The sequence below is a fragment of the Pteronotus mesoamericanus genome, unplaced genomic scaffold, assembly GCF_021234165.1.
Source record: "Pteronotus mesoamericanus isolate MK-2021 breed Mesoamerican mustached bat unplaced genomic scaffold, CSHL_Meso_final contig_2, whole genome shotgun sequence".
NCBI lineage: Eukaryota > Metazoa > Chordata > Mammalia > Chiroptera > Mormoopidae > Pteronotus > Pteronotus mesoamericanus.
In genome coordinates this window covers 31372847-31395584 of record NW_026555084.1, presented here as the reverse complement: position 1 = coordinate 31395584, position 22738 = coordinate 31372847, and the positions used below count along the sequence as shown (strand labels likewise).

At 42.6% G+C, this 22738-nt stretch overlaps 1 protein-coding gene across 2 annotated transcripts in view; it reads right to left on the bottom strand.

The window, feature by feature from the left end:
• SMURF1 (SMAD specific E3 ubiquitin protein ligase 1) overlaps positions 1 to 9218 on the bottom strand; it is a 105499-nt gene extending 96281 nt beyond the window's left edge. For both annotated transcript variants that reach the window (XM_054568514.1, XM_054568515.1), the window contains exon 1: positions 8854 to 9218. In XM_054568514.1, coding sequence (XP_054424489.1) covers positions 8854 to 8908 — 55 coding nt within the window. In that variant the 5' untranslated portion in view covers positions 8909 to 9218. The remainder of the gene's footprint in view (positions 1 to 8853) is intronic.
• Positions 9219 to 22738: the final 13520 nt, after the last annotated feature.

Here is a 22738-nt window from a genome sequence, read left to right as displayed (position 1 = left end):
AAAAGGAGGACTTTTACAACCCATCTTTGTACATCTCTGAAATAGAGAAATAAATAATACTTTAGCAAAATGGTTTGGGACGCAAGTAACATTTAAATAAAAAAGGGCAAGAAGCATCTGTCCAAGCAAGAGATGACCTGGCTGAACTAGAATGGGGGCAATGGACCAGAAGACAAAACATGGCCCAGATAAGCTGTGGTGGCAGAAATGACAGGACTTGAGGATAAATCAGATATGAATGACAGAGTCTTGATTTTTGGTTGAGCAACTGGGTAGAGCTACTGAAGTAGGGAAAGGGGGGGCGGAGAGGACACTTTCTGGGAGTGGAATAAGACGGCTGTCTTGGACACATTAGGTTTCAGGTGTCTCCCAGGCACATTTAGGGGACAGCAATGTCATGTTTCCAACCCTGCATGATTATGGAGGGGAAAAAAGTGACCTTACCTCCAAAAAGCTCATCTAATTTAGTGAGTGTGAATTAGCCTCACTAAAGCCTAACGCTGTCCCATGGGTAAACGTGAGCCCTCTCCTGCCTGTGACTATTGATTTGTAAAGCATGTGAATTTGTTAAAGCTGAGTTAAGTGTGCTTCTAGCATTTAAAAAAAAATCTGAGCATGAAGTGGTTACCCATATAGGACAAGAGAAACTATTCTTTTTTTTCTTCTGTAAAGTGTTTTTAAATAAGAAAACTGCATGCTAATATGCTTTAAAAAAAAACCCACCTAGAAAGAAAAACGCATGCAAAAAACCCCCAAAACTGTTCTCCTCTTGGCTTGATATTTTGACTGAAGTGAGGAAATGTAGAGGAGAACTCTTTGGAAACTACGAAACAATGTAAGATTTCAGGTGTTAATAATACAGACCTGTATAAACAGGCAACAAGCAATTCTCAAATCTGTAATTTGTAGGTAATAATATATAGAAATAACAATCCAGTAAAATTAGGATATTTATCCCAATGATCTAATAGGAAAAAAGGAAATAAATTACCTATACTTACTTTTTCTACTTTTATAGAAAAAGCAAGCGGTAACCCCAAATGACATTCCAGATGAAGGGTACAAACCAGCACTATTATTCCAAATAAGACCCCAGTCTTTCAAAGGACGCAGCACATACAGCAGGCCTGAGGAGGACTACAGTTCTGAATCTGGAAAGAACCATTTAGGCTTACTTTAGTACCATGTTGGAGCAATCTTTCTTTTTTCTTTTTGGCATTGGGGTGGGGGAATTTCAGTATAAGTTGGTTCAGACCTACAGAGTATGCAAAGTATTTTACTCTCTAGAGCCCAGGAATCTTCCTGGTAAGAAAATACACATACAAATGGGCACTGGATGCCCTTAGTACTTTAGATCTATGAAGTCCATTTGGCGCAATTATTTTGAATTTTCAGAACACCTGCTTTTGAAAACAATTACTATTGACAATATACGTACTCGTTGTTCTAAGAAACTCTTAAAAGCTGTAGAGTCTTTTTTGTTAATATTTTTAATTGTTGAAAAGAAATGTATGCTCCAGAAGGGGAAGAGGAGGAAGAGGTTAAACAGCATAAAAGGAACCCGGGGAGAGGCTCTCTCAGCAGGATGCTCGGGCTCCAGAGGAAACCATGATCAATGTTTTCAAGAGCATCCTTGCAGTGATACAAACACACCTGTCAATTCACTTTTATTTTTGTTTTGTTTTATTATCAAACAGCATGTACAATAGCCACTCTTCTGAATCATGTTTTCTCCTACCCAGTAATATATCTTGGAGAATGTTCTGTATCAGAATATAAAGCACTATCTTATTCTTTTAACAACTACACATCCCTGGAGATACACCACAATTTATTTAACTAGTTCTCCATTTATGCACATTTAGGTTGTGTTTAGTCTTTTATTATTTCAAACAATGCTGCAATCATTTTGCACATAAAACTGCACATAAATGTGTGAATATATCTGTAAGAAAAATTCCTAGAGGCAGAACTGTTAGATCAAAGGGTACAGACATTTATCATCTGATATCTTTACTCTGTTGTATCAATTTATGTTTCAAACAACAGTGTAAGAAAGTTTCTGCTTTTCTACACCTTTGTCATCATGACATATTTTCAAACTCTTTGGTCTCTGCCAATCTGAGAGATGAAAACTGTTTCACCTTTAGTTTTAATTGGTTTTTTGTTTAGTATGAATAGGGCTGAGACTTTTCGTATAGTTGAAATCTATTTTCATTCTTTTCTGTGAATTGTCTATATTCTTTGCCAAATAGGTTATTGGCCTTTTACTGATTTTGAAAGCTCTTTATGTATTAAGGAAGCTATGCTTTCATTTTCATACAGATTACAAATTGTTTTTTCCTAGTTTGTTTTTACATATTGATTTTTATCCATTTTATTTTTCCATGGAGAAATTTTCTATCCAAGCACTTGACTAAAAGTTTCTCTCTCTCTCATAATTGTTTTTCAGCTGATTCTTTTGGATTCAAGAAACAAAATCATATCACCTGCAAATAATAGCAATTGTGCTTTCTGCTGTCTTCCTCTAGTTAATAATAACTGTAATAGTTTACATCCCTGTATTGTTCCTGATTTTAATTGAAATGCTTACAAGCTCTCAGAATTGAGGATGATGCTGGCTTTGGCTTGTAACATGATTTCTCTAAGGAGCTTTCTGAATGCATAAAGAATGTAACAGTTCATTCTTGAGTATTATTTTTCCATGTTTATCAATAGGTTCTATAGCTTTTCTTCAGTGTCAATGTACATCATTAGCATTTACATGATGGTTTAGGAGTAAGAAGTAACAGGAATCTAGGACTCTCTATTTACATTGTGTCACTCTATAAATAACTCATAACTACTCATCAAACTAATTAATACCAAGTCCTTGTGCAATATAAAAAGGTAGTATCTTGGATTACGGATAGAAAAACTGAGTCACGAAAAGATTATAATTCCACCCACCCCCTCTCTTCATTGTAGTACTTTTGTGAGTTAGAAGTATATAGATTCAGACCTTCTGATTCCCAGTCCAGTGTTGAAGCCACAGAAAGCACTGTAGCCTATAGAGAATTTAGCAGACGCCCAACATATGAAGAAGAAAGCAGGCTGCCAAGCACAGCCCTAAGCTTCACAACATCCTCTTCAAGGCTCCTGAAAGCAACCTCCAAGTTGGACTCAAACATCTGAAATGCATCACCCAGCGGCCAGCATAATAGGTTCGTGCTCTGCTGATACACGATGTTGCCGACATTCCTCAGCCAATTAGAATTCCTTTCAGCTGCAATGGAGGTGAACACAGCTGGAATTACAGAGTGGGGGACCCACCAGCCGCACTGATTGTACGTTATTTAAGCCTTGTTTTAAAACAATAAAAGGATTTTTCCCCTTTAATCCAGAAATATGGAAACAACATTCCACTTAGTTTAAATATCCAAATGGAGTAAATTACATCCGTAGACACAACAGAAATGCCAACATTTTAAAAAGATTTGCCCGATCCACATGGCTAGGAGCTTTTGTGTTTTTCTAACGCAGCTCCCTGACTGGAGTGGCCTTAGGGACTGGTCAGCCAGAGTCAGAGAGCTGTGGACAACAGGCCAATTTAAGTTCGGGGCTTTCTCTCGCTAAAACTCACAAGCTAACCAGTAATTTGTTGTTCAGTGACCAAAAACAACCCCCCACATATTTTTAATTCTGTATTTGTTAAAAAAATATTTAACCTCTCATGATTTTGAAATTACAAAAATATGACAGAAATAAGAATCCTAAAAGTTAGGGTTTCTCAACTAGAAAATACCAAATTATTTCATCCATTTCAGAAGGCTTTTTGAACTTCCCCTTCAGTCTAGCACTCACGAAAATGCACAATTCAGCTATTTTAACTTTTAACCAGTGCCCACAGACGTGTTACACAACAACCAGTCTAGTTAACTGGATCATTAAGCTGATGTTGAAATATTATAGGCCAGTCTTTTTTTTTTTTTTTAATTCATGAGGAAATACTCCTTCACGGATGACTCAGCCCCCAGAACCTCCGTGGTTCGCACACTGTTCCACACTAGAACCTGGCAATGTGGTCACACAGAGAAAATGAAAATTTGTAGAGCAGAAAGAAAAACTGCAAATCCAGACACCACTGTTCCAGGTGCAAAACAGAGGTTTCGCTCTCTCACAAATAAACAGACTTGAAGCCACAGGTTTTACTCTGATAAGTCACAACTACTGTAAAAATACAGACAGAAATAAAGTACATGAAATATTTCATTTCTCAAGCCTGCTAGTTGGGCCAAAAAAATTAAAAAGATAAAATGAATTTTAAAAAAGATTTTTCTTAAGACAACACAAATGTGATCAAATCACAAATAAAATTAACAGTAGTCCTGTATTTGGCAGAACGTGACTCCTTTTAAAGTATAATTGCAGTTTAAGTTTTGCAATAGTACTTGGTTTAATCCACACCACAACCTTAAAGAATTCAGCTCAGAGAAGTGCCTTGACTATACTTCATAAACTTGAGGCTAACGCTGAGAAAAATATATAAACTCAGGTGCAACACTAGGCCAAAAACTGATGGTTAGAAATTCCATGTTACCCAAGTTGCAACTGTTAAAAGTTTTGCCTGCTTTGCATAAGGGAGGTTCTTGGCTGGCACAGACTGACAAAGGCCACACTCTTAACAGCTTTATCTTTCTTAAGAGAGACAACTATTTCAAATCAATCAGGTCACCTAACTGTTATTGATCAATTAAAGTTATTAACAACTATTTCTCTCCAAGTTTGGCATCATCTGGATGCCAAAACACAAGCCAGCCTTACATCACATGTGCTACAACTTTAAAAATAGCCTCCATTCCCATATGCTATCAAGGAAGGTTTCCCTCCCTCCCTCTACTTGGGAGTTAGATTTTTTCTCTCTTCACAATATGCAGTCACGATCCAAAAGATAAACAAAACACAAGAAGATCACAGGATTTCCAGGCATTAAAAAAAAAAAAAAAGTTCAGACATTTGGTATTTCAACTAACTGGTTAATATAATAAAATTTAATTTGTTTGAAGAGCACTGTGGAACACTTAGAGCTCAAAATTCCATTCTTTTACCCAAAGTGGCCTAAATAACGTATCTGGGATTCATTTGTGTACCACATAAGAACAAAGTTTTTGCAAATCCTGCTTGAATTCAAAATATAAAAATGTTTCCCAAGTATCTGATTTACCAGCAAACTCTAAAATGTCTGCAAGATAACTCCTTTTAACAAAGATCACTCTATTTTGAAAATATTATGCCTCAAACCTACTGATACCTTTAAAAACTATTATCCTGCTAAATTACCACAAAGACATTTATTAAAATTATAGTCTTTTAAATATAAAGACTCAAACATTTGCTCTGGCTGGTGTGGCTCAGTGGACTGAATACAAGCCTGTGAACTGAAGGGTTGTCAGTTCAATTCACAGTCAGGGCAGAAGCCTGTGTTGCGGGCCAGGCCCCCAATTGGGAGCTTGTGCCTGATCCATGTAGCTCTCTCACATCGGTGTTTCTCTCCCTCTCTTCCTCCCTCCCTTCGCCTCTCTCTAAAAAATAAATAAAATAAAATAAAATAAAATAAAATAAAATAAAATAAAAAAAATCCAACTCAAACATTCTTCTGCTGTTTAGGCGAAATTTCCGAAGCAGTTCAACAACTATCCAGTAGTTTTCAAAAACAAAAAAACATTCCACAGGAAGAAAAATAAAGAAAGCATAAATGTAATCCATGCACAAAAGTAATGCTTGTCATAAATCAAACATGAGTCCTGTGTTTTGACACAAATTTCTGAATATCAGTATTGACACCTAACAGAAAACATAAGTACCCAATGTAATTTGGAATAAGCCAAACAAATAAATCCTACAAGATGGAGAATCAAATAAAATTTTAAATGGAGTCGAAATCTCACTTTATATATGAGGAAACTGAGACCCAGGAAGGTTATGTAATTTGTTCCATATTGTGCAATTTATGGTAGATCTGACCAAAATTAAGTCTCTTAATTCTCAATCCAACGTTCTGCTCACCACTAAATACAACGGTGGACCCTGAAGCTCTAAATGCTTTTGTAACGCCCATGTCTTCACATTTGGTATTGAATTACACTGTGTGGTATTCACTAGTTAGAATAGCTCTCATTTCTAAAAGTCATTTTTTCTAGTATCACATGTGGAAATAAACTTTGAAACCTGTAACAAAAGTATACACTTTGGAAAGATGGCAAGCCAACTTGCCAGAAGAGATTTCAGACTTCCCCTGATAACCTTAAAGATGAGGCCCAAACCTGGCCTATCTTCAGCGAGATGCCTAGTTCCAACACTTTTACCTAAACTAACATTCAACAGACAACTGGCATCACGTGTGTGAACACACGCGTCCCTAAACTCTCGATCCTCTTTCAGGGACAATCACCCTCTCCTGTATCATTGTTAACATCAACTGGGGGAAAGGGAAAAGGTGCTATAGAAAAAACACTCATCACCTTATCCTTCAAGATCAAATGATAGTAAAACTCTTTGGAGCATTTTTATTTCTATGACATCTAAATTCCTAAATCCAAAGACGATTTGGGAAGACAAACCAAACCCTCCCTTTCAGAAGGAAAAGGCCCACACCCAGACCTGCCTGTTAGGATTAATATATATACACCTGGCACAAATACTGCAATTAAAACCTATCATTTCTAAAACATTAATCACGTTTCTACCAAAACTCACAAAATCAGTTACTTTTGTTTTTAACAAGAAAGCTGAAACCATTCTGATCTCAATTATAGATTATTTTGTAAATGAAAACCGAATTGAAGTTGTCAGTAATTAAAGTTTTACAAGCATTAACAAAGTTAAAAATGTCACTTTTATGTAACCATAAAAATAACAATGTATATACTGCATCTACAGAGTGGGAAGTGTTTCCTATCAGCCCTGGGATGCAGGATTATGTTTCTCCAGCAGCATATACCCTGGAATATACTTGCTACTTTATAAAACCAGAGTCTGGTTTGGGTCCAAAACATCATCTGATCTGGTCCTATTATCTATCTGATCATAACCTGAGCTGGTATCTTCGTACCTAAAAAATTTATAAACTTCTTCTTGAAACAAAAATAAAATGGATCATGCAACAACTGTGGAGTTTCCAAAGAAATTTTAGTTCGAAAACAATCACCCATTGCTGTTTTCACGGATTTACCAATGATTTGGGGCTATGCATCTGCCACGAAGTGTCCAAAATGCTCATTGTCTCTGAAAGGGACTCTGATTTTGGAGTCCTCATCAAACGGGCCACTGAACAGAAATATCAAGGGGAAAACCCCTTACAGGGATTAGCCTAAACTTTTTATTTCCTTTTCAGAGCTGGCAATATTCGAGTGTGGAAAGTCCCCCAACAGAATGGCATTTGCAACACTACAGTCCGGCCTCAGCTATTAAGTTAAACCGGCAGACGAGCAGCAGCCACACAGGGATGAGGAGGAAGGGGGACAGAGAGGACGCGGACTGGCCCAGGACTCCTGGGGTCCGCAGGCAAGGGACCCCCCAGCAGACACCGTTGGCATCTGCACACCTCCAAACCGCCCACCACGTCGCAGGCCCGCAGCAGAGCTTCGCGCTCACCCTCGAAGGTGGCACTACAGAGCCACCTAGGAGACACAGGCATTTCATTGAAGACTACATGCGAGTGAATCAAGGAGCCTGCGGTCGTTCAGCTGCCAAAGCCTCCAGAGTGTGTGAGTGTGAGTGTGAGTGTGTGTGTGTGTGTGTGTGTGTGTACGTGCGCGCGCGCGCGTGTGTGTGTGTGTGTGTGTGGGGAGCGGGTCAACGCCTAATCCGGGCTCAAGGGTGGGCGGTGGCGATGGTAAAGTGCAATGCAGACAATGCAGAAAAGGAAAGAATGGAAGCAGCACAGTCAAGGGCAGCCCGCGGCCTGGCCGAGAGAGAGGAAGTGGACTAGACCGAAGAGGTCTGGACCGGAGGCGAGGCGAGGCGAGGCGAGGGGACCGGGCCGGGGAGCAGCTCCAGAACGGGACCGAGGAATCCGAGGCTGAAGGAAAGGGTGGAGGCCGCCAGGCCGACCCAAGCACGGGGGCGGGTTAGGTTGATAAGCGGGGGCGGGATTAAGTAGAAAATAAGGGGCGGAGTTTAGGAGAGAAAGTGAGGGGGCGCAACTAGGGGCGCAGAAAGGGGCGTGGCCAAAGGGAAGCTGCGAGGGGCAGAGGGGGCAGGCCCAGGGCAGCCGGGGAAGAGGACGGGGGAGGCGCCGAGGAGTGGGGCGGGCGGGGAGGAACGGCCGGCGGGTCCGGGGGAGGCCTGGGGCCAGAGGGTGGGAAGGCGGGAGAGGGGCGGGGCCGGGGAGACGCGAGGGGCAGGTGAGGGGAGAGGGGAGCGCGAGGCGGAGGGGTAAGGAGAAGCGGGAGGCGGGGTCCAGAGGGGAGAAGCGGCGGGACGCCGGGGAGGAAAAGGAAGAGAACGAGGAGAAGGATGGAGGGGTGGAAACGGGGCGCCGGGAGGGGAGAAGCGAGGAGGCGGGGCCAGGAGGGGAGAAGCGAGGGGGCAGGTGGGGGAATAAGGAGGGAAGCGAGAAGGCAGACAGCGAAGGGGGGGCGGGTGAGAAGCAAGGGGGCGGGGCCGGGGAGAAGTGAGGGGGCGGGGCCGGAGGGAGAAGAGAGGGGCACTCGCCTGGGGGGGGGGGGACGAGGTCCTGGGACAACGGCCGGCGTGGGGGAGGGCCACTTCAGCAGGGCGCCCTGCGGGAAATTCCGGGACTGCTAAGGGGCCCGTGCGGGGTGCGAGTGGGCGCTGGTGGGGGGGGCGGTGTGGGCCTCCCACCGGCCGTACCTGTCAGACGGATCTTGATGCTAGAGCCGTTCCTGCGCGTCCCGGGGTTCGACATCTCCCGCCAACGATCAGGCAGCCGAGGATCCAGCGCCGTCGCCCCCCGGCCCGGCCCGGCCCGGCCCCGCCGCCGCCGCCGCCTCAAGGTTACGGCTCCGGGCTGGGCGCCGGGGTCCGAGCCGGGACACAAACTCCGCGGCCCAGGCGTCCGGGCGGCGGGCTGATGCTCGAGCGGAGGGCTCAGTGCTCGACCCGGCGCCACCGACCCTCGCTCGCTCCCAGCCCAGCCCAGTCTGGAGCCGCCGCTGCTGCCGCCGCCGCCTTCACCACCTCAGAGCCGGACGCCCGCCGCCCTCGCCGCTTCCGCCGCCGCCGCCTCCCGGAGCCGCGCGCGCTCTCGCCGCCGTGCCGGCCCGGCCCCGCGCGCGCCCTTGCTGTGCGCCCCCGCGCGTGCGTGCGCGCGCCCCCCCGTGGAGCACGTCGGGGCGGGGCGCGCCGCGCGGCTGCGTTGCCCGCCCAGGCTCGGGAGCGCGGGGTCTGCCAGTTGTGGCACGGCTTCCCGCTTCGTCCCGGCTCGGGACGGTGGAGATCAGTTCCCGGACCCGAGCATGCCCCGGAACCCCGCGGTCGGAGGCCGGCGCAGCGGGCAGCGGGTGTACAGAGACCTGGCCGCAGGCCGTCAGCGCCTGAAGTGACCGAGGCGGGCAGGACAGCGAGGCCCGCGAACGGTCGCCCCGGATCTTCGCCGCATTCTCGCATATTTACAGATGCAGACGTTGAGGTTCAGAGAACCGATTTGATTTTCCAGGTCTCTGATTCAATGCTCTGGCCTCCTGATTGTTATTGAAGGCCTGTTACTACACCAAGTACCTTGCATAATAAATAGGCTATACCTTTTATTTTTATTTTTTATTTTTGAGTAAAGAGCAGTGAGATAATGCAATTTAAAGGGAGTGACTTCTCTAAGGGACGAAGTCTTTTTATCTAGGTGTGTTCTCTGCAGCTAGTGCTCTCTGTTGACCCTTAACGAAGTTGCCAGAATCACAGGAAATGCCACATATGAACAAGGTGAGCAAGATTGTAGGGAAAAATAACGTGGAGAGGTAGATGTTTGTTATTATCCAGTCCGCATAACATTTAACCAAACATAAAAGCAGTTTTACAGCCAGTGTTTCTGTGCCTTCTGCTCATATCTCCCTTCCTCCTGGAGTTACGGGATAGAACTAAAAGCTCATGATGCGTTCTCCATGAAACCAATTCTCTTAACCTGTTACAGAAAGGAAATATGCTAATAAAGAGGAAAAAGCTGAGTTTGATTATCAAACTTGTTTTTGACCAACTACCTCATTCTTTTAATGTTTTTATTTGGTTTGTATCCTACAGAAACCAGAATCTGAGCTATTGCTGCCACCTCCTGCAGCTGCGGGCCTTTTCTGAGGTCACAGACCAGAATAAATAGAGTCCTCTCCCTAGAGCCCCTTGACATGCCTGCCTACCTCAGCCTGAGCCCTGTGAAAGCAGCCTTTCCTAGGCTGGATTCAAGGCTTCTTTGAGCTTCAATCCATCAAATAAAGGACAGGCCTATATCATTCCTCTGGTCCCTTGCAGCTGAGACTTTCAATGATTCCAGTGAAATACCAAAGAATATAAGCTATGCTTAAGCAACAGAGCAGTAAATCCAGAATCCAACTCTGTTTCTCTAAGAGTGAATCCCAAGGTCTGAAAAAACTCATTCGGGGTTTCTGACGCCCCCAGTAAACCTCCATTCCTCTTTCAGTCCAGGGAGCAGAGAAGTAGGGAGATCTTAGAAGAATCAGAGAAGACCTGGTCTAAGACTTAAAGGCAGAATTCAAGTTTGTTGGGCAAAGAGGAGGGGAAGGGCATTGTAAACAGGAGGAAACAACTTGGGCACAGGCATGAAAATGAATGTATTTCCATGTAAGTGCAGTCATGTAGTGTTGCATCTTCCATCCCTACACCTTAATTCCGTTAAACACTGATAAAAATGATAAAAGATGCTTGATAAAAATCAACAGGCACAATTTTGTGCTAAGGCTGTGGACCAGCCCGTACATTGAACTTAAGGCATACCTTGATAGACTTTCATCATATATCAGATTTATCCAAAACACTATCTTCTGAAGATATCTGGAACAATAGTTGGGAAATGTCAAACAGTTCTGCTGAGACAGAAATGAAATTCAGTGAGTCTCTTCAAGTATCCTCTTTGCAATGACTTTACAAAGAGTGTTTTTGACCCTGCTTTCTCTGCAGGATTTGCCAGTTGATTTTATTTTCCCCAGATGTATCACTTCCCTGAGCCAGTGAAAAAAGATCTCTCTTTGGATCTGATTACAGAGTTCTTTACCTGTTTACTGAGTCCCGCACCTCTTTGGAGCATCTGATGGAAGCAACGGACCCTTTCCTCAGAAAAACTTGTATGTGCAAATACATACCAAACTTGGTATCTGATTTCAGTGTACTGATTTCAGCACCCGATCTCCTGAAACCAATCTTTGGCTCTTGTAAGGTCTCATAGCTCCTAGATTAAGAATTCCTAATCTAAAGGAAATGATCGAGCAAAAACATTGGAATGACCCACAGACGTTTGTTCAGGAACGAGCACAGTAGTAGCGCCCTTTGTTGTCCGCGGGTGTGCTGGAAAGAGGGCCGCTCTGGCACACACTGACCTGCATGCTGCCCTGGCTCCACCACATACGTGACCAGCTGGTACTACAAGTTAATTAAATTCTCCAAGCCTCACTTTGTTCATTTGTAAAATGGAGATAATGATGCCTCTCACCCAAAGTTAAGAATAAATCATGGATCTAATTTAGATTCTTCCTTTAACTGAAATCATGGGTATGAATTAAACCCCGGGTGCACACTTAGCAGTCTATTACGTCAGGCACTCCGTAAGTGGTAGTTCTTATTAGTACATGTAAAATGTGTGTGCCAGTATTTGCTCTGAAACCTACTAGTGCTATGGCTCTAGGGAAATCTGGGACGCTGCGTAGGTGGTCCCTGGTGGGAGTGGATGGTGGTAACAAATGCTTCTTGGGAACACATTGCTATACCTGAGCTGGTCCCCCCACGGCCGGTGGCTAGATCAGATCTAGGATCTGGGATCTAGGCTTTTAAGGTCTTTTCTACATCAAGGATCTAGGCTTTTGCTTTTCACTTCGACAACCAGTTTTTCAAACAGTTGGATGTACAAAATTGTGATTAACTAGCACACTTATTCTTTTGTGCCCAGAAGCCCAGGATCTTCCTCTAAATTACCATCTAAACTTAATATTACCAATATGCGAGTCTTACTATAGTATTATCATTGGCAGGTTTATTACTTGGGTTTGGGTTTTGTTAATTGAAAATCGAGATAATTATAGATTCACATGCAGTTGTAAGAAATAATACGGAGAGATCCCTTGTACACTTTGCCCAGTTTCCCCCAGTGATAGCAATTTGCAAAGCCATAGTATAATATCACAGCCAGGATACTGCCATGGACACAATCCAATGAAGTTCAAATTTTCCCACTTTTGCGTGTACTGATGTGTGTGTGTTTATTAAGTTTTAACACTTGTGTGGGTTCAAGTGTGTACCATCACACTCGAAGTCCTGAACAGTCCCAATGCCACACGAATCCCTCTTCTTTATAACCATAACTTTTGCCCCACCCCCAAGACCTGGCAACCACTAATCTGTTGTTCATTTCTAAAATGTTGTTAGTTCAGAAGTGTTGCATATATGTGGAATCAGACAGAATGCACTCTTTTGGGAAACAGCATAATTCCCTGGAGAGTCATGCAAGTTGTTACATGTGTCAAGTTCCTTTTTATTACTGACTAGTATTCCTTAGTTTGGGTGTATCACAGTTTGCTTAATCATTGACTCTTTGAAGGACACATGGGCTACCTCCAGTTTTTGGGCTATTACAGATAAACTACTATGAACATTCATGTTTAGGTTTTTGTGTGAACATAACTTTTCCATTTCTCTGGGATAAATGCCCAAGAGTTCAATTGCTGAGTCATATTGGAAATTACATGTTTAGTTTTATGAGAAACTGCCAAACTCTTTTCTAGAGTGGCCATAGCATCATTCTGCTTTCCTCCCAGCAATGTTTCTCATCATCCTTGCCAGTATTTGGTGTTGTCTATGATCTCTTTCCACCATCCTGGTAGGTGTGTAGTTGTTGTGTGTTATGGCTGTGGAATTATTTGAGGTATAGATTACTTCTTCAAATCTATGCAGCCAGGTAATGAGGGACAATTCTAGAAAAATAGCCTTCCTTCCTTCCTTTCATCCATTCATCCATCCTTTTAAAAAGTCTTTCTTTAAAGATCCTAATTGAACCCCACAGTCTATGTTCAGAAACAGCTAAGGTCATCAGTGAAAATGAGAAAATTATTGAACTGCTATTATATATTAAAAATGTAATTTTTTGGAGAACAGTTCCCACTTAGATGAGCAGTGTTTTAAACAATGTATTATTCTAATAAAAATAGTTAAGACACAATAAAGAATTCAGACATGCACGGCCATTTTATTGTAAATAAACAAAGGAAGGCGCTGGCTGGGTAGCTCCATAGGTTAGAGTGTCACCCAATACATCAAGGTTGCAGGTTCTATGCCTGGTCAGGTCATACACGAGAATCAACCAATGAATGTATAAATAAGTGGAACAACAAATTGATGTTTCTCTCTCTCACTCTTCCTCCCTCTTTCTTTAAAATCCATAAATGAAAAATAAATAAATAAACAAAGGAGATGTCCAGGCTTCTTCTGGTCTACTACTTCAGGATTTTTCAATTTTTTTTTATTGGTTCAGAAAAATAAGATAAAAATTCTCCAAGTTCGTTATATCTTATCTTTAATATATAAGCAACAATAACCAGGGAAATCAACAAACCAAGGGAAATTCCAAGACCCTGAATCATTGCTTATTGGCTAATATTTTTGGACAGCATTGGAGGAAGCTCTGCTATACGGCAGGCCTTGAACGTGTGATCACACAGCAGCAGTGTCTCCTGGAGAGAAATGCAGATTGTCAGTTACCACCCAGCCTTAGTGCAACCAGCGGTTCAGGAGGTGGCCCAGCCGTCCGTGCTGAACACACCCTCCAGGCAATTCTGATTGAGGCTTGCCTTCCCGAACTGCAGGAGAAGGCCTACGGTTACCGGGCTATCATCCCAACTGAAGGAAAAGAGCGTTGATGTACAAAACCCAGAATGAAGGTTTTTGCTGAGAATGTTAAAAAAAAGCTCTAGATAGCTTCAGCACAAATGGGATATGTGAGAAGAACCTCACGGGTCATAGGATCCTTGCTAGATTTTATGACAGAGAAGGGGCAGCATCAACACCTTTGCACAGCCAAGGCGCAGACTTTTCTATCAGAAACAGTATGGCCAGGAGGCTCCCCCTGCTCTCCTAGGAATTAATACTGTCTGTCCAGTCACCTTGGAGTCACTCTCAAGATTGTGAGCTCTGCCCTGGCTGGTGGGGCTCAGTGGATTGAGTGCCGGCCTGAGAACAAAAGGGCTCGTGCCTGGCTTGTGGGGCCAGGTCCCTGGCTGGGGCCACGCAAGAGGCAAGCAATGGACGTTTCTCTTGCACATTGATGTTTCTCTCCCTTCCCCTCTCTCTAAAAAATAAAATATTAAAAAAAAAAAACATTTAAAAAAGGTTGCGAGCTCTGGGAGGAGTTTCCAGTTGGCTGAGTTTAGTCCAGGCCCTGTGCCCTGATGGCCTGGGGACAGCGAGAAGGAAAGATGAAGCCCCTTTTACTTTTGTCGTGGGAATCGGGGTCCTGCCTCCTGCCCAAACTGCACACAGTAGGGCTTTCTTCCCAATAGGAAGAGAACTGAACAGCCCCCAAATGCCTCATGTCTGTCTCAGGGATGTGATGGGAGGAAGAGGTCAGCAGATTAATATTTCCTATAATCTGATTAAGCTGATACCAACAATTTAGAGTTCAGGTTTTGGTTCTCCAAGGACATGCTGACTCGAATGTGAAGATGGAAGCAGCCTAATGAGAGGACAGACGGAAAGAAGGCTGTGATTTAATAACACAAACTGGAAAACTCACGACTCACACATCCTTGCACTAATGATCATGGAAGAGCTGTAGTAAGTGCCCATCTGTGGCAAATATTCACCATATTTTCGGCTGGCAAGGCACTGACCCAGTTCCCCAGTCCTGCAGATGTACTACGCCAGCAACCAAATCATCATTCTCTGCATTCTGCCTGGTGTTCAAATCAAACTCATCTTTCTGCTGAGATCTGGGCAGGCTCTAATCTCACCCTGATTGTGCAGAAATAGGAACAAGTGCAGATGAAAGTGACAAAGATTCCCTGAGCACTGAAATGGGTGGGAGCCGTATCTCATTACTTAAAGGCATGACTATAAACAAATTAAGTTAATTTGGGGTTCTGGTTTGTGGGAGAAAGGACTGCTATATAATTATTAGCTTCTATTCCTACTTAGTGAATGCGATAAAGATTTTCAAGGATAGCTACCTCAGGTCCAGGTTCATCTGTGTTTTGATGCCTGTGCCGGCGCCGCGGCGTGCCGAAAGCTAACCCTGTGTCCGTTTGTCCGTCTCTCCAGCCTGCCTCCCTCTCCTGTCTGCCCAGGGTCTCTGGGATGAACAGGGCTTAGGCTGCAAAACAGCTTTAAGACTTCAATTTTTTCTTCCCAGGAACCATATTTTAGAAAACAGTTTTGTCACTTGCATGTACTAATTTATAATGAGTTCACTTTTCCTTTTATTGTACTGCAGAACATCGAGCATTTATTAATGTGCTAGTGCACAAGGAATTTTTATTTGCTATTAAAATATTTTTGTTGTGAAATGTGACACCTTTACGGAAAAGTGAAACTCCTGTGCATTTGCCACGAGGTAAGGAAATAAAACGTCGCAAGCCCAGAAGACCCCTGCATTGAGCCTCCCCCTGCCCCCCGATTCTTACTGTAATCATGTCTTTGCTTTTAGTGATAGTTTTACCCATTAAATACGAGTCTCTAAGCATACAGTTTTATCTGCGTTTGAACTTTCTATAAATGGAAACATGCAGTGTGTACTATTTTGCATTTTTAAAAAATTCAACATCATGTTGAGATTTATTCATATTTAGGGGTCGTGGCTATAGTTCATGTATTCATATTGTTTGTATAGTATTCTATTGGATGATGCTATATCAATTCATCCATTCACGGACATTTGGATTGTTCCAGTTTGGGGCTAAAATAAACATTATGTTAAATTGCATTTCCTGATTACCACTAAGGTATTTCTTTGGCTGTTTGGAATCCCTTTTGTGAAGTGCATATTCAAGGTTTTGGGTGGTTTTTTTTTAGTTGATTTGTTTTCCGTAATCCATTTTTTTCCTATGGGATTCTCTGTCTTTCTTACTGATCTACAGGCATCCTTTATGTAGTTTGGATACGACCTCTCTGTCAGTTTCTTTCCAGTTGTTTTACTGTGGCAAAATAACACAGGATCTAAAACTGACCATCTAACCACTTTTAAGTGTGAAGGCAGTGGTATTAGATACATCCATAATGCTGTGCTACATAAGCCGAACATCTCCCATCTCCAAACTCTGCTGGTCTTGTAAGACTGAAACTTTGTACCCATTAAACTCGAACTCCCCCTGCCTCCCTTCCCCCCAGCCTCTGGCAACCACTGTTCTACTTCTGTCTCTGTGCATCGGACTACTAGAGCTGTCTTATATAAGTGGAATCATGCCATAGTCACCTTTTTATGACTGGTCCATTTCACCTAACATAATGTCCTCAAGGTTCATCTATGGGATAAAATGTGTCGGGATTTCCTTCCTTTTTAAAGCTGAATTGTATCCATAGGCCACGCTCCGCTTATCCATTCATCTGTCAATAAACACTTCAGGTGCCTCCACCTTTTAGCTCTGAATGCTGCTGCTAAGAACACAGGTGTGCAAATATCTCTGCAAGACCCTGCTTTCGATTCCTTCGGGTGTATGGCCAGAAGTGGGATTGCTGGATCATATGGGAATGATACGTTTAATTTTTGAGAAACCGCCATACTCTCTTCCATAGTAGTTGTTCCATTTTACATTCCCACCCACAGTGCACAAGGGTTCTGATTTCTCCATATCCTTGCCGGTTTATTTTCTTCTCATTTTTTTTTTTTTGAATAGTAACCACATTTGTGGGTATGAAGTGCTAACTCCGTGTGGTTTTTATTTGCATTTCCTTAATGACTAGTGAGCTGTAGCGTCTTTACACGAGCTTGTTGGCCATTTGTATATGGTCTTTAAAGAGAGGTCTATTTAAGTCCTTTGCCCATTTTTGAATCAAATTGTCTGGCAAAGGATTTAAAAATAAATTTATGTATTCATTTCTAGAGAAAGGGGAAGGTAAGGAGAAAGAGAGGGAGAGAAATGTTGATTGCTTGCCCCTTGAATGTGCCTCAACCAGGGACCAGCCCACAACTTGGGCATATGCCCCGACTGGGAATCAAACCAAAGCGGCAACATTTTGCTTTGCGGGATGATGCTCAACCAACTGAGCCATGCCAGCTGGGGCTGACAAAGAATTTTCAAAGGTCAGTTAGGCATGGTCCCTGCATTTTGTGGCTCACATCTAATAGTGGGGGTCCACATGCAAGCAAATCATTCAAATGGGGTAGAAGAGCCAGACAGAAGGCACCCCTTTCTCACGGACACCGATATGCTGTTGGTGTCGGCGAACGAAGGGAAGGGTTCCCTGTGTCGCCGGGACACTTGTGGAAGATGACGGCTTGCTGAGCATTTTTGCCTTATGTCTTAAGCAGCAAATCCCAAAAGAGGTTCGAAAATTAGCAGTGATTAATTCAGGAGCATCACCACTTTAAAGATATTTGGGACATAGGGTTGGTAACTTTGTATCTCATAAGGCAGCCCGCAACCTTTGGTTTTTAAAAGGGTCCAGCAGCTTTCTTGACAAGCTGCAGGTATTCCTGCTGTGAGTTTCCTTCTTAGGCTGGCACTGAGAGGTACAATACATACAGACACTGCAATGTGCTCAGCAGCAAAGCAGGTGATGTCTTAACAGAGCACAGGACAGGGCGGCTGTGCCTCTAATCAGCCAGAGTCCGGGGATCAAATGGGAGAAGTTCGAACTTCACTAAAGGAAGTGCCGGCTGCAAAGAAGAAAGACTGAGCTTATTACAGTTGAATTTATCAGCTATGGTTGGAGTCTCAATATATTGATGAAAATGAAGAGACGAATGTTCATTGTTATCCTAAATAAGCCACACTGTCTCTGAATGGAATATTTTGATAATAACGGGCTGGCCTCAGGAGAAGGCTTCCCTTGGCAAAAGGGGGCGTCTCGTTAGCGGACTCACTCCGTGGAGCCCAGGGCCGACGCAGCCTTCCCCTGAGGGAGTTTCCGCTCTCTGGACCCGTCTCGTCTGCAGGATGATTCCTTCGTGAGTGGGAGGGGAGAGGGGGTGTCAGCAGACGGGAGCCAACAATGCATGACTCAGGAGAGTTATGAGCCTGCCTGTTGCCTGGAATATGGTATTTGGGTAGCACCAGGTTGTTTTGCCAAAGAGCTATTTCTCTTCTTATCAAGGAGTTCAAAAGAGAGTTGCTGCCTTGACCTTAGACCACTCTGATTAGAAAATTCCTGGGGTTTTGACAGGAGAAGAGAAACTCTACAGAAAGCTGGATTTATGGCCGGGGGCAGAGAGAAAGCCTGCGTCTCCGTACACAAGGGCTATTAGGGTAGGCGTACTGCTCAGAAATCCTTCTCGGAAAGTCCCATAAAAACTGATCCCAAGCTTCCTTTGGATTCTGATTTCTTATCACCCAGATATTACTTTTCCCGCCCTCCCTCCAAATTACAGACATGTCATCCACTATTTAACAATCATTTGTTTTCTTCCCTCAGATGCATAAGGGAACTAGAAGTTCCAAGGCATGTAAGAACCAGAATAAACCCCAGAGCGGTGAATTCCACGGCCATCGCTGTGTTAGGGACCCGACCTGGAGCTGAGGTGGCATCAGCAGAAGGCGCTGAAATTCTCCCATTTCCTGGCTACGTGGTCATGGGTGATCCCCTTAAATCCCTGAGCTTCAATTTCTTCATCTATAAAATAGATGTAATATCAACATCAAACTGTCATTATAGGCATTACTGGTGTGGAAGACGATGTGTATGTGAAAACACTTTGTCAGGGTGTCATGTGAATGATTGCACTTAATCGAAGGTGTTTGCATCTAAACCTGCAAACTTCCAGAGAGGGACTTTTGTTTCCTTCACGTCCTTACTCAACTGAATGCATAGGTGGTGTCCAGAACTTTATAAATAATAATAAAAGTTCCCATAATTTTTAACAACTGTTAAATGTTAGGATACCCCATACCACCCCCCCCAACCACTTTAAAGTTTTTTTTAACAATAGCATTTCTCAACAACAAGCAAATCAGGGATATGGAGTATTTTTCCATTTATGATTCACCTAAGCTGAATGAAGAGGTGTTGATGTTGACTTTGCGAGGGAGACGCACACACTGAAACTCCTTTTCATGATGGGTGACTCCCAAATCGTTTGTCAGACTTTCACTGTATGTAGTTATGCTTCAGGAATTTAGGACTCACATCCATAGTCAAGCAACACACCACAAGATTATACAATTCTAATGTCTTTGAGGGATTTTATATTTTTAATTGTTACTAAAAAACTACCAGTGACAAAATTTGAACCCCCTCTAGTCAGTCTCCCAGCCAGAGGTTGGCAGTTTGGTGAAGAGACACTCAAAACTTTTTTCTATACATATTCTACCAGATATATAATATTATTACAAATAATAGTATGCATACACTGATATTTCTTGATTCACCGATTTAAGACATTATCTATTGGCTCCCCATTATGAAAGATAACATAAGTAAAACTTCCCTTCTCCTGTCTCCATTTCTATAGTTATTTGTGGTTCTTCTACTTGTATTTAAAAAAGTGTTCTTTTTTTTGTATCCTCACTAGAGGACATTTTTTTTTCATTGTTTCTAGATAGAGAGGAAGTGAGGGGGAGAGAGAGACATGGATTGATTGCATTCTTCTATGTGCCCCAACTGTGGATCAAACCCACAACTTGTGTATATGCCCTGACCAGGAATCGAACCCACAACCTTTTCGTCTGTGGGATGATGCTCCAACCAACTGAGCCACACTGGCCAGGACTATCTGTACTTTTAAATAATCTTTTTGAACCTGTGTTTGTTCTTCTATCAGCCTGTAACTTGTGATCCTTCCATGTTAGATGAAGATACGGATGCCTACCTTCCACTTCTCCTCTATACTCCCACATTCGTCTTTGTCAGCTGAACTTTAACAATGTCAACAACAACGGCATTCACATTCTCTTCTGCATGCAGAGTTGGCTTCCCTGTTTTGTCTGTTGGCTCTGTGAGTTGATTGTTTTAGAGTCAAGATCAAAATCATACCAAGTACAGCAAGGGAAATAGAGTCAATAATGTTGTAATAACTAAGTATGGTACAAGGCGATTGCTAGAAATATCAGCGGAACACTTTGTAAAGTATATGATTGTCTAACCACTATGCTGTACACCTGGAAATAATACAAAATAATATTGAATGTAAACTATAACTGAAAAAAATTTTAAAAAAATCAGAATCCACCACACTTTGGTTTGCTTCATGTTTGGCCATGAGTTTCTTACACAATTATTCCCCTGTTGCTTCTAATTACCTTACTTTCTTCTTATTGATGGAAGATACAGACATATTTTCTTCATCACATCATTAACATCATCTGGCTCCTCAGTTATTCTATTGCTTGGATCTATTTCATTCCTTGTGTTGAGGACGTTCTACCTGGAGCTCCTGCCTTTCCTTTCTAATATGGAACAGCTTCCCAGCCCCACTGCGCAACCCTTATCTTAGGACCGTGTTTCGCTGGACTTATGGGTGGGTTCCACCATTTCTTGTATCTTCCGTCTTTCTCTTTTTTGGAGGGGAGAGGGGGTAGACTGTTTTCATCCTTTTTTGATGAAGTACATTCTTAGGTAGCTTACTTAGAAAGTCTTTGAAAGGTAATTATTCTGAGTCTACATCTGAAAGAATGATGATTATACCTTATATGAGGTCTGTCCGGAAGGTATCCAGTCATGTAATGAGAAAAATAGAGACGTTTATTGAGGAAGATAGAAGATACAAGAAACATTGTATTAGGCACCTTGGGACCTCACACAGTTCTCCCAGTCGCCGTCAGCTGCCCCATCGCATGCTCCTGAATCTTATTGATGGTCTGAAATCTCTTCCCTTTCAAAGGTGATTTTAGTTTTGGGAAAAGCCAGAAGTTGCAGGGGGCCCAATCTGGGCTGTAGGGAAGCTGAGTCACCTGGGTGATTTGCTGTCTCACCAAAAAAAAATCTGCATGAGAGTGATACATGAATGGGTACATTGTTGTAATGAAACTGCCAATCACCAGTTGCCCATAGCTTCGACCTTCTGAATCATCCAAATAGTTTCCATGAGGAATGCTCGAGCTTAATGCAAAATCGGATGCAGATTCATTGTTCTACTCACTCAGTCATTTTGAATGCGACAGCCACACAGTACACATGCTCACTCAGTGGCATCCAGTGCCCCCAGTGAAGTTGTCCTTGTTCAAGCATGCGCATTCCAGTGCGTTCTCCTTGGCTGCCAGGTTACATAGGTGTTGCACAAACTGTCCTCGTTATAATAACAATGGCTGGGCTTTTTCTGGACAGACCTCATCATATAGCTATTATCAGTTCTCAATAATTTTTCCCTCAGAACTTCAGGGGCATCATTCCATTATATTCTAGCATTCAGTATCTCCAAAGAAAATATGATGTTAATCTGATCGTATTCTTTTGTAGGTAATTTATGTTTTCTGTCTGGAAACTTTTAGGGTCTTCTGTTTATTCTTGGTGTTCTGAAGTTTCACAGCATTGGAGGTGGGTATTAATCTCAGTTATTCTGATTGGCATTCAGTGAGTCCTTCAACCTAGAGAGTCCTTCAAGTCTGATCAATTTTCTTTTATGATTTCTTTGATAAAGTCTTTCCCTCTGTTTTCTCCTTTGTCTTTTTGGGAACCCCAGGTACTCAGATGGGGGACCTCCTGAATTCGTCCTGTCTCTTATTTTTCTCCCGACTTTATCTTTTTGTAACTTTCTGTGTTCTGAAAGATTTCCTTACCTTAATCTTTAAACCCTCTTTCTTATTTTTTTCCTGACACTTATTTAATTTCTGAGATTGTTCCTATTTCATTGTGTCGTCTTGTTTTATGGCTGCAGTATCTATGTTCTCAAATCTGTTGAGAATATATAAATTAGAGAATTAATTCCCCTTAGCTTCTCTGAGTTATGTCTGTTTCTTCTGGGGGTAGCTGTTTTATTTATCTTGTTCATTCTCTTTTATCAGGCCGGTTTTCTTCTTGTGCCTGATCCTGCATACTTAATAAGGGGAGCCTCGGTTAATTTTTCTGGACAGTTGGTTGAGGTTTCCTGCATATACACATCTGTGTATTCCCATTAGGATTCCCCCATGAATAGATTAGTGAACCGGAGGCCCTATGTATGTGATAAAAGGTTTCTTGACTGGCAGCTGAGTGTGAAGAAAGTCATTCTGATTCTTGAACTTTTGTATATGACTTGTTTTTACTCTGAAAAATTGTGGGCTCTTTTCTTTCAATGGAATTTTGAAATTTGGCAGTGATGTGCTTTGGATAGGTTAACTTCTATCCATTTTTCTGAACCACTCATTGGATCTTTTAAATTTGGAAATGTTTTCTTCTGCTTTGGGAAATGCTCTCAAATTACAGCTTTGATCATTTTCTTTCCTCCATTATTTTTTTCATTCTC